Source organism: Nilaparvata lugens, chromosome 8, assembly GCF_014356525.2.
Source record: "Nilaparvata lugens isolate BPH chromosome 8, ASM1435652v1, whole genome shotgun sequence".
Taxonomy (NCBI): Eukaryota; Metazoa; Arthropoda; class Insecta; order Hemiptera; family Delphacidae; genus Nilaparvata; species Nilaparvata lugens.
This window is the reverse complement of record NC_052511.1, coordinates 30108189-30121464: the sequence shown is the minus strand read 5'-3', so window position 1 is coordinate 30121464 and position 13276 is coordinate 30108189. Positions and strand designations below refer to the sequence as shown.

The 13276-nt window shown below is 37.0% G+C and overlaps 1 protein-coding gene across 1 annotated transcript; it reads left to right on the top strand.

Annotated features, from left to right (window-relative positions):
- The first annotated feature begins 479 nt into the window (after positions 1-479).
- LOC120352834 lies at positions 480-998 on the top strand. The gene has a single exon (XM_039435118.1). The coding sequence runs from the start codon at positions 480-482 to the stop codon at positions 996-998; it is 519 nt and encodes a 172-aa protein (XP_039291052.1).
- Positions 999-13276: the final 12278 nt, after the last annotated feature.

The following is a 13276-nucleotide window of genomic DNA, read 5'->3' as shown; positions in this document are numbered from 1 at the left end:
TTGAAAAGTGCAGATCATCATATGTGCCTCACACTTACGTGACAATTTATGAACAACTACTCTTATTCCGTGGTAGATGTCCATTCAAAGTATACATAGCCAGCAAGCCGGACAAATATGGTATAAAGATTGTGACAATGTATGATGCTCGTACTTATTACATGATTGATGCCATCCCCTACATAGGAAAAGATCCGGGAAAGACAACTTTTGCCTACTATGTGAATCAACTCTCAGAGACAATACGTGGCTCAGGTCGCAACATAACCTGTGACAATTGGTTCACATCGATCCCCCTCGCCCAATTGAAGGAACATAATTTAACACTTGTTGGAACTCTGCGGCGTAATAAGGGTGAGATACCAGTATCATTTCAAGCTAATAGACAGAATCAATCATCTCAATCTGGATTTGCTGATAAAACTAAGCTTGTGTCATTTACACAAAAATAGAAAAAATGTGTTCTTCTTATTTCAACTATGCATTATCAGCCAGAAGTCGATGAGGCGTCCAAGAAGCCTGAAGTTATTGAGTTCTACAATAGCACAAAGGGGGGTGTTGATACTTTTGACAAGATGGTACACAGCTACTCTGTCTCCAGAAAAACCCGAAGATGGCCACTACGAATGTTTTATGGGATCCTAGACCAAGCAGGGATCAATTCTATGATTTTATATGGAGAAAGTGTTCACTCAGAGGGTGTAAATAGAAGAAAATTTCTCAAGGAGCTAGGATTTCAACTTGCCAAACAGCAAATGGAGGAACGATTGGAGTCTCAACTTCCCAATGACCTGAGAAGCAACATACAGAAGCTATTAGGAATTGAAGATTCAACAGTGGGCCAACCACCTCCAGCTAAGCTTCCTAAACAAGCAAGGTGTCATTTGTGTCCACGTAAAAAAGACATGAAGGTCAAAATATCATGTGCAAAATGTATGAAACCAGTTTGCCGTGTCCACCGCAAAGACATTTGTGATGATTGTCTGAAGTCTGAATAAAAACTAAAGTGAAATGTACCCTATTCACTATGTGAATCTGTATTTTTAGTCTATAATTTTGTATTTTAATTTTACCAGGTTTTTATTGAGCTTATTACTTATTATTTTCATTCTTTACCCAATTTTTAAAGTGAATAATCTTCAAAATTTGTAAATAATAGAAAATTTTATTCTCTCAATTCAATGGCATTTTTCTTAGTTCACACCTTACCAAATTGGAGTATGTGGCTCATCATTAAGTTAGTATGATGTTTACTTATTAATTTGATGCATATCAACCCAATCAGAGGGGGGAAATGGTTATTTCATGATGTAATGTGAAAAAAAGTCGAATTCGGAGACTCTTTTCGAACTTGATTTTATTTTTTATGTTTATTGATAAAAATTGCATAAATTGAAAGAAATATGAACAATCGAACAATTTAACATGAGAAAACAATGAAGGTAATAGATTCTGTGAAAATTAGATGAATTTTAATGTTGGGGTGATGCATCACCCCATGTTGTCTGAATGTGTTGCTCGATTTGTGTTGTCTGTCTAGGCTGATAGATCCAAAACACCATAATTCATTGATAGTTTGATAATTGTTTTTTGAAGAAACAGAACCTAATTTTCAAAGAGAGCAATGTTCAAACGAAAAATTTGGTGACACACTTTTCACTCAGAAAAAAACGTTGAGTAGTTTTCACTGTGAAAAACTGCTGAGTAGACTGCTGGTTGTTGGTGTTGACACCACTTGTTCCACTTTCACTACTAATACTACTCTACACTAATTATTCGCTACGATCTGCACTCTACGGAAGTCTGATTACGACTGACAGAATATCACGACTATCAAAATACAAGGAAGACAAAGCTGATAGCCCAATGAAAGCGTTGCCAGGCTTACGGTCACACCCAACGCTACTGTAACATGGAACCAAGATGCGTGAAGTGTGGATCAAAGCATCTAAGTAGGGACTACCAAAAATCCAATGATGTCCTACCAAAATGTGTCCATTGCGGAGAAGCTAACCCTGCAAGTTAAGAGGGTGTACTGTAGCTATTGAACTGCAGAAAATCAGAAATGCGGCTCAAAAAAGGAAGACAAACACTCCCAAGAGCTCAATCAGTCAAAATCCAACTACAAAGCTTGGAGATGAAAATACTAAGCAGGTAAGAAATTCGTGTGCCTACTCTGAGTAGAAGAACATTTGCACAGACTGTTGTAGGAAACAAAGGCTCTAATTCGAATGACTGACATTTCGATAATATGGAGGGACATATATATCAGGTGCTGAAGCTCATTTAACATAAGCTAGACAAGCAAGAAAAAGTATTTTCTATCTTCAAAGCCGTTTTGAGAAGTTGGATGAAAATTGTTCTTCTGAATTGTAATGCTGAATACACTTAGAATAGTTGAATGGTATGCTAATGGACTCCTATATATATATATATAAGTTTATGCTTTTTGGGCCAGCATGTGGAAGCGTCAGAAGTGACTTGTCATAATTTAAAAAACACAAAACAAATATTACATTGAAGGACAGTATGCTATATGCAGTATTACTGCATATTTTGGAATGGCCTCTATGGGTCTGCCTCAAATGTCAATTCTTTGTAATACTCCTTCGATCCATTTGAGCCCCATATCACTTGCCGCATGCACCTCCTGCAATCCTCCCTCACATGGGAACAGAGGGCAGTTCGAAACCAAGTGCTCCATTGTCTGTATCTCGCCACATTCACAGTATGGGTCAGGTGTAAAACCCCATAAGGCAAGAGACTGGGCGCATCTTCCAGTAGATGTCCGGAACCTGTTCAAACAGCACCACTGCTGGCGGCCAAGCAGAGTCCCTGGCACCTGTACATTTGGATCCTCAATTAGGTGTTTATTCTTTACTGATGAGGAGGACCACCTTGCCTTCCAAATTGTTTCAATATCCTGACCATTCTGATCATCTAATCTCAGATACCTCCTAGATTGTAGCCGTCTTGCTGGTGCATTATTTAGCTCCTCAGCTATTGGCAACTCATTCCTTGAGACAACCCTGTTAACAAGTTGTCTTGTCTTATTCAATCTGCGGAGGTCTGGTGGAAGGACATTACAAAGCACAGGTAGCCAGTTGGTCTCTGTTGGTCTTAATGTGCCACTGATTTTTCTCATGGATTCATTTAGCTGCACATCGATCTTTCCCACATGTGCACTATGTGCCCACACAGGTGAGCAGTATTCAGCCACACTGTACACCAAGGCAAGACTGGATGTTCGCAGCGTTCCCACATTGCAACCCCAGGTTGTTTCAGCCAGTTTGCTTATAATATTGTTTCTGGTATTTAACTTGTCTCTTACACCCTCCAAGTGATGGTGGTATGTTAGAGACCTATCAAGTCGCAAACCTAGGTATCGAGGAGCTTCCTGATGTGTCAGTCTCTCTCCACAGAAAACAATATTTAGCCTTCTCCCTGCATCCCGATTACTGAGATGAAAAGCTGTTGTGACTGTCTTGGTTGGGTTGGGTTTCAGGTGCAATGCCTTGAAGTATTCTGCCAAATTTTCCAGATCTCTGTTGAGCGTAGTTTCCAATAACTCAAATGAGGAATCTTGTGCCACCAAGCCAATATCATCTGCATATACAAATTTCTGTGCTCCTGTGGTAGGGAGATCGGCGGTATACACATTAAAGAGCATCGGGGATAGCACGGAGCCCTGAGGTAGTCCATTCTGTATTCTCCTCACAGAGCTTTCCATACCACCATGTGCCACCCTCAGCGTTCTATTCAATAGCAGGGATCGTATGAGGTTGACAGTTGCTCTACATTTCAATGTCTGTGTAAGTTTTAGCAGCAGTGCACTGTGCCAGACTGTGTCATAGGCCGAGCTGAGGTCAAGAAATACTGCCCCTGACTTCAGCTTCCTCTTAAAACCATGCTCTATGTGGGTTGTGATGGACAGCACTTGTTCTTCACAGCTACGGCCTTCCCTTAATCCTGCCTGTTCCTGTGGAAGACACTCTTCTACTCTTCCAATAATCCTGGACAGCAGGACACACTCAAAAAGCTTATAGATGACAGATAGGAGTGATATTGGTCTGTAGCTCTTTGGGTCACTAGGCTCCTTTCCTGGCTTCATAATGGCAACAACTTTTGCTCTCTTCCATACCACTTGTGTTTTGGATTTCTCCATAACAATTGTGAAGAGGTTAGTTAGCCAGTGTATGGCCTTGGGTCCCAGGTTCCTTATGAATTCAGGAAGGATGCCATCAACTCCAGCAGCTCTACCCAGCTTGATGTTTTTGATTGCAACTAACACCTCACTATGGTTCACTGTACTCACAAAGCCAGATCTTTCGGTACATCTACGCAATTCTCTTCTCAGATGTCGCTTCATATGCAGTAAGTCTCTGTGTGGTACATTGATATCGCTAACCTCACATATGGTGTCAGCTATTACATCAGGTGAGACCGCTGCATGGGTTGTGCTCACTTTCGCTGCTCCCAGTCTTCTAAGAAGATTCCATGATTTTCTACTGGAATGAGTAAAATCCATGCTCTCCATTGCAGCCACCCATCTGCTGCGTCTCTCCTCATCCAGTTTTTGCATCAGCTGGTTGGCAGTCTCATCACTGTGTGAATTCCTGTATTCTTTGAGGAGGTCACTACACTCCTTACTCCAGCAGGGAATGTAACTCTTCTTATGACCTCTTGGCATTGATCTTTCAGCCGCCACATAAATCAGTTTGGTGAATCTATCATAATTCTCAATAGACACTGAGATTCTGCTAACAGTCTTCTCTATCACTTCTGTGAAATGGGCCCAGTCCGCTCTACGTAGATTCCATCTTGGCATTTCTCGGTTTTGGATAGATGGCAGCACCAATCCAACTTCAATGACTGCGACACTATGCTGGGTTCTTGGAAAGCGGGATTCTATTGTTCTCTCAGTCATCAGTGGCCTACCATTCTCAGAGCATGTCACAAAACAGAGATCTGGTGATGATGTTGTTCTCCAGCGTGCAGAATGGAAAGTAGGGCTCTGTTTTGCATCAAAGACCAGGAAGCAGCCAGCTCCCTCCATCCACTGCTCTAACTCTGCTCCATCAGCATTGACATGACTGTACCCCCATAGTGGACTGTGTGAATTGAAATCTCCTGCATATATACATGGGTGTTCTGCAGCCGGTAATGGAGAAGTGCTCCACCTTTCTGAGGGAGACTTGTAGACATTGAAAATTGTTGTGTGTCCATATTTTATCCCAATGGAATGACAGTTTCCATCCACAGCTGTACATAGCATGGCCTTGTCCTGGGTAATATATGTGGCAAGACCATGCTTGTCATGAAGAAGAAAACTAATCAAAGAATACCCTGGGATTTTTAGCCTGCTCTCGGCATTTGTAGCAACATGTGTCTCTTGAAGGAGTATTACATCTATTTTGAGGTTCCTCATCATCTCTCCACAAATTTCAGCCTTTGATCTAGAAATTCCTTCAATGTTGAGCTGAGCAACTCTTAGATTATTATGCCTAATTTCAAGCAGAGTATTGTCATTATAATTTTGAGATAGCTGTGTTGAGCCCTGACAAGGGCTTTTTTGGCCCATTCGACCGGGAGACGTTTGTGTCCGGTCAGCTTTTCTGAGGCTTACACCGTGGGGCACCTCAATTACTTTTTGCAGTGACAATTAATAATTTCCCTTTGCTACATCGCCAATATCCAACCAATACCAATACCCCCGGTACGCAGAATGTTATTTATATTATGAGCCGCTTGGTTGGTGTAAGAAAGAGGGTACAAAGAATGTTGGAAAAAGCAGGTGTGTGGAAAAGGGGGAAAAGGTATGAAAGGTGGGGGGGGGGGTAATAAGGCGGTTTCAAATCATCAACCTGGCTCTGGCAGATGTTATGCCGGTCCACTATGGCGGTTATGTTCCGTTTTTGTTCACTTGACTTTAGCCTTTTCAAGTCAAGCTATCCAGCCGCACCGCGAGGAGGCACGCATCTTTCATATGATTTCTAACTTTTAGAGATGGTAGAGTAAGGCCACGTTCAGAAAGATGCCGGAACAAAGCGGCCAAAATGGCGGTCAATGGACTCCTTAATCGGCAACAAGAATTAGAAGCAGTTTCAAATCTAGAGAAGATAGATATTTGTTTAGTTTCAGAAACTCATTTCACTAAACAATCTTACATAAAAATCAGAGAATATAAGACCTATCATGCTATACATCCCAGTAATTCGGCGCGATGTGAAAGTGCTATTATCATCAAGGATAGTATTCAACACCATGAAGAAATTAAATATGAGTCAGAAAGAGTGCAATTAAGTAGTGTGGCTGTTCAAACAAGAGCTTATAGGTTATTTGTGGCTGCTATCTACTGCCCACCCAGACATTCCATACGCAAAGGAGAATGCATAGCTTTATTTGAGTTGGGTACAAAATTCATTCTTGGAGGTGATTTTAATGCAAAACACGTTTTTTGGGGGTCACGTTTAACAACCACGAAAGGCAGAGAGCTCTATAAGGCTATTATAGAGTACAGTTGTGAGGCAATTTCTACCGGAAAGTCAACCTACTGGCCCTCAGATATGCAAAAAATTCCAGACCTAATAGATTTCTTCTAAATTAAAAATGTGAGTTTCAACTACTTGAGTATTGAGGAAAGTTTCGACCTTGATTCAGACCATTCTCCAATTCTTCTACAGCTGAGTGAAACTATAATACAAAAACAAAATGAACGGCCAGGGCTTGTTAGTACCCGTACAGACTTGAAGGATTTCAACAGATGCTGGAAGAAAAAATAATCCTTGATGTACCATTGAGAAGCATGGAACAGCTTGATGGAAAACTGAAAAAATTTGTCATTGACGTGCAACAGGCAGCCTGATGGAACACCCCACAACTAAGAAGAAGAACTGTAGGAAATAGCTACCCAACAGAAGTGAGGGAAATGATAGCTGAAAAAAGGAGAGCTAGGAGAAAATAGCAACAAACAAGAACTTCACAAGATCAAAGGCAACTTAATCATTCAAATCAACAGCTCAGAAGAGAAATCCAACAAATTAAGAATGAATCAATGAATCATTATCTGAGAAATCTAACATGAAATGAGAGCACCGATTACTCTCTCTGGAAGGCAGCCAGGAAATTGAAAAGACCCATTCAGCATGCACCACCAATTAGGGAACAGGATGGCTCATGGGCTAGAAGCAATACAGAAAAAGTTCAAGCATTTGCTGATCATCTGGTAAACACATTTCAACCACACAATCATGATGAGCTAGAAATTGAAGATGATTTTATTCGGGAGAGCGAAGAGTTCAGACATGTTACACTGGATGAAGTAGAGAAAGAAATAAAAAAATTAAATACAAAAAAGCACCAGGATTTGATTTAATAACAGGAGTAGTATTGAAGAATTTACCAAGGAAAGCTATTGGTGAAATTAACTAATATTATAAATGCCGTTTTTAGACTACAATATGTTCCTTGCATGTTGAAGCTAGCTGAGGTGGTAATGATCCCAAAACCTGGAAAAGAGCCTCACAACATCTTATCATACCGGCCAATATCTTTGCTTCCAGTAATTTCAAAACTTTTTGAAAGAATATCGTTGAAAAGGCTGACTCCGATTATTGAAAGGGGAAAATTGATACCAGATCATCAATTTGGCTTCAGGAAAGAACATTCAACAATAATTGATCAGGTACACAGGATTGTAAATATAATAGAAAGGTCGTTGGAAGAGAAAAAGTTTGTTCTGCAGCATTCCTGGATGTGAGTCAAGCTTTTGATAGAGTCTGGCATGAAGGACTAATCAATAAGTTGAAAAAGTTATTCCAAAGCAATTCACATACATCATATTCATATTTCTACATTCATATTCAACTGGACGATGCTTCAGAGTGAACCATGAAGATGCTTATTCTGGACTAGAAGAAATAAAAGCAGGAGTACCACAAGGGAGTGTGTTGGGGCCGATTCTCTATCTTCTGTTTACAAGTGATCTACCATGTCTCGAGAATAATACAATAGCAACATTTTCCGACAACACAGCAATATTAGCTATAGATGACAAGATTGAAAGTGTTACAGCAAAACTTCAAAGATCTCTCAGAAAAATTGAAGACTGGACAACAAAATGGAAGATTAAACTCAATGAAGCAAAATCAGTTCATATCAATTTCACCAACAAGAGGGCTCAACCCATACCAATAACCATTAACAATCAAATAGTACCATTTGCCAATGATGCCAGGTACCTAGGTATGACTTTAGATGCAAAGCTTCGCTGGAAGGTCCATGTTAAGAAGAAGAGAGAAGAGCTGGGAATAAAATACAAGAGACTCTGGTGGCTGATTGGAAGGAACTCCATCCTGTCAATTCCAAACATAGTACTCCTGTATAAGCAGATTCTAAAGCCAGTATGGACGTATGGTATACAACTTTGGGGGTGTACCAAAGACGGTAATATCAAAGTCATACAAAGCTTCCAAAACAAGGTGCTGAGAAACATTGCTGATGCTCCTTGGTACGTCAGAAACAACGACCTCCACAGAGACCTGCAAGTCGACTATTTCAAAACTTGAAATAGTTTTCCGCTTCCGAACGAGAAACTTCATAGCCTTTCTACCTCTGATCCTCAGAGTCCTCTGGCATTGGCCTCAATAATAATAATTGGCCTCATCAAGGCATGATATTATTTAACGATGGTTGAATTGAATGATTATTGTAGATGCAAACCTAGATATAAATATTATTGATTTATGTATAGCAGATGCGATTTTTTAATTCTTAAAAGATCAACACAAGCTATTGATCATTTGGGATGAAAGTGATCGTGTGGTTGAATGGTTTGATCGTGATACCATTATCATTCTTGTGAACTGTAAATAAGGAAATGACTATTTTGATAAATTAATGTCAAGATTCGAATTTTCAAACAAATTATTATTCAACTTCTTGAACATATTACAATAAAATCTATAAATATCTTTGAAAATTTCTCAAAACTCATGATATGAATGTTGGATTGAGAGATATTGGAATTCATTGCCATCAAAGAACATGTATTATGTAGTTACCAATTGTTTTTATCCATGGCAATTCCAATCTAACACTCACTTGAGAATAATAAACTAGAAACTTTAAATTCTCTAAAACCTGAGGCTTTTAATTATTATTAAAACTTCAAAAACTCGAGTACATAACTTCAGTAGAATCAATTTTTGTGTCTTCAATTCAGTTTTAGAGATCGATTATTTTCACAGATCCTCCTGAAAATGTAAGAGAAAGTTTCAATACTTTATTCAAAATAATTTGACAAATATTGAGGAGTGTATTTGGAATATTCAGTGGATGTTTCACTAAAAGGTTCAAAAAGAAATCAATTGAAAGCTTTCAAGTTAAGAATTGGTGAGAAATAGAACAAAGAAACTTTTCATAATAATAACCCATTTTAAAATTTTATTCAAATAATCATTGATGAGATTCTACATTACTGTATATCTTTTCTATCTATAGACTCATTCAATACTTGAGAGTTCCTTTCGCGTTCCCTTATTTCACACCAGATTCAATATTGATGACAGCACTTTTCTTATTCTTCTCCTTTGCATATCAATACTATCTCGATAATGAGATAGATCAGAACCTCCTATATACCTATAGGTATAAAGATTGTTACGTTATTTTTTCTATAACGTGTCCCCTGCTTGGTCGCAGTCGGTAGAGCAAAGATTTTTGAATAAATTTAATATTTTTGTGACTTATGAGAGAAAAATACCAATTTCTTACCAGCTCTCCTAGGAGCTCAAACAGTTCTCTGCTTTCGCTGGCTGCAAACGTCTGCCGCTTTAACAGTTCACAGCTTTTGTGACTGATTTGGTGTATTTCACAAAAATATAGATGCTGTGGAGATAGACAGGGGCTCTGATTATCGTACTAGACAATGCGGTACCGCCACTAATGCCACCCGCCACCATTGGCCAAAGTGGTCAGCAATGAAAAATGATACTGAGCGGAATCAAAGGCGATACTCTATCAAAATACCTTATAAGTTTTTAATTTATATTGCTGCAACTTAATACTATGACCTTCAAGTTTCTTCAAATCAGATGCGATGGTTCTGAATAATTTGAGTAAATCTTGAGAATGTAATATTTCCAAAGATTTAATAATCAATGCTGTATATCGCCGATTTATCCAACTTATTTGGTGAAGAATATAGTTGATAATTTAAATAATATATATCAACACTGGTAATAAAATAGACTATAACAAGATTGGTCATGCATGAAGATAGGATCATAAATGAAGGGTTAACCATTCAAGACATAAAAATATATAATTACATGAAAATATAAACAACCAATAATAAAAAATAGAGCAACAAATATAAAAATCATATGAGAAAATATATATATTAAAAATTATCACAGATAGCTCACTAAAGATTTTACTTTGCTTATTTGCATTAATTAATAAATCATGTGCTTCTTTAATCAGCATACATTCTCTCAATTTATATAGCTCAGTTGTCGACTTGCTATTGCTTGTCAAATAAAATTTATAAATCTTACTTCCAATAAATATGAAAAATATAAATATTAAAAATATCTTAGGGCTTGGTTTCGGCCTCTGGTGGAGATCAGATAGATCAATTTATCTTATGAACATGAGCTCTACAAAAATCTAATAAATTACTGATAAAAGATATATGAGTGAGCATATAATTACAATGAATATTCCCTCTGTGCATATTCGAATAGTCATCTCATAAATGTTTCTTAGAAATATTCCCTTTAAGTTTTAAGACTTCTGCAAGTTTTAATATTATTTTTAATATTTAAATAACCCTTCTACGAGCTAGCTTCATTCAATTGAGATTATTTCGAAGCACTGAGGGCCCCCTTAATAACATTTCAATTGAACTCATGTGTCGATTTTCACAATTATGATGGCAATCCGGATTCGTTTCAATGTCCTAGGCCTTTCTGGTGAGCTGTTGTCGTCTTCTCCAATGGGATTATTCAAATTTAATGACTCATGTTATTACACAACTTCACTGAGTCTTATGAAATCTATTTTTAATTATTCAAACAAACTTTAACATTAAATGCAAAATTATTTAAATAAGGGATCTAGTCTTGTGCTCTCAAAATTGGTGGGCATCCCTGGTGACCTCTGACAAGCAAGTGGGCTTAGACCTACCCCTATTCTTTTCACGACCATACTTCCATATTTTTGAATTTGCATATAATTTAATTATCCACTCTGATTGGTGCTATCCCTAGCTCACTACTATGCAATAATATGATTCAATGTAGTCCGTGTTAATCCGCTAGGTTACCACATAAAGAGCAATATTATTGTTTAAATTAGTCATTATTTTGTATCTGTTACATAAATCTGAGTACTGTATAGTTTACAAATTCTTATCATTTATATAATAATGTACATTTTGAATTAACTCGCTTTTACTGCCAGTCAGTTACTGTATTTTGATTGCGTATTCCAAACTTACAAATGTATTCATGTGCTGAGTAAGGTATATCCCATTCCCTTTATATTTCTAGTTATTTTACACATTTTGTCCATACTTGTATGACATAATAAATATTTTTGTATTTTCTAAAACACTTTTTCTTTTACATTGACATTCCATGCTTGTTACTAACCCTCTGATCTTAGTTAAAGCAAATGCTATTGTATGCAACTAAATTTGCCACAGGTGTCTGGCTAATTCTCAATTTATATGGCTGGGCCAATTATTTAGGTTGCCGACTAGTAAGTACCAAAGAACCTAACCTCAAATATTACTATTTTATATTATTAAATAAATAGCAATAATATTTTCCTTTTCATTTGACTGTTCAAAACTGTAGCCTGGATAACCGTTATTATCTAATCTTGAGTTTGTTGACATTGTATCTAGCAATAGCAATACAGCTAATTGCTTGAGACCTATAAATTCTTCCCATTCAATGATTTTGATAACTATTCAAAATATCTTTTGTAACATATTGAAAATTGGATGGATAAATAAAAATTCCTATTTGAAGAAATTTATAGGTCTAAGTGAAATAATAGGCTAATATCGCCAAAGATGATAACGTTAAAGATTAGATAATATCAGGCATCATGGCCAAATTGTACAACAGCCGAATAGGAATGAAAATAATTTTTGCTACCTGTATAATATTATATAAAATATTGAAAATTTGAGGTTAGGCGTAAAACATCTGCTGATCGGCGACCTAATTATCGACCGAGTCGCATAACTTAGAATCTGACCAAACACCTTGGCAGAAACTTATTGTGGCGAAACAGTATTCAACATGAGGAACCAAAGTTTACACGTGGCTAATTGTTGTAATATAAGAATCAATCTATAACCTTTATAAAATTACTTTGCATGTAAAAAGCATATTAGAAAACCCAAACAAAAAAAATTAAATGTATTAAGGAAGTAGGAGGTTACTAGGCGCATGAATACTATAATAATTTGCATGCACCAATCAGATGTTAGCATTTGATGGGTGGCAATAGTAAGCCGATTCAAATATATTTGTATATATTCATACAAATGATAAGAATTTATAAATTATTATTGTGCAGTTTATGTTTTGGATATGGCCCGAAGGCAAATAAATTATTAAAGATGTAACATAAGTAATAATTTAATAGTTTGGTACGGTCTATTTGAGCCATGAATGGCGGAGGAACAGAATATTTAAATTTCATGTAAATTTGGAAATCAGAAATGAAAATTGTGAATTAGAAAAGAAAATTTCGACACTTGCCTGCCAACGACCACCATGAGATGTCACCAGAAATTATAGAGCGTAATATCTTACTATACCGTTCAATAACTTAAAGTAAATCGAATTATTAAATCTTTTCATAAGACTTTGTGATGCTAATGTAAAGCAGAAGTCATTTTTAAATAATTTTTTTAACCCCTTGGAAGAGACGACTCCGGCTACAAATAATCCAGGACCACCAGGAGCTTGGATCGACATCAGCAGCTCATAGAAAATTCCAGCACGTGAGTGAAAAATATTCGAAATAGTGATAGGGCACCCTCAGTCCTTCGAAATGAAATAAAAATCAAAGCTAGATCGTCGAAAGGATTTTTATAAATTAAGAATTTGGTAAAAATACTTGCGCAAGTAAAGATAGTATAAAAGGTATTTTATTAGATAGTAACGAATCAATCCATATATCAAAAGATCCATCAATCAAAGAATACTAAGTTCCAGGCTGTTAATACAATATTCATATGATCATTAATTTC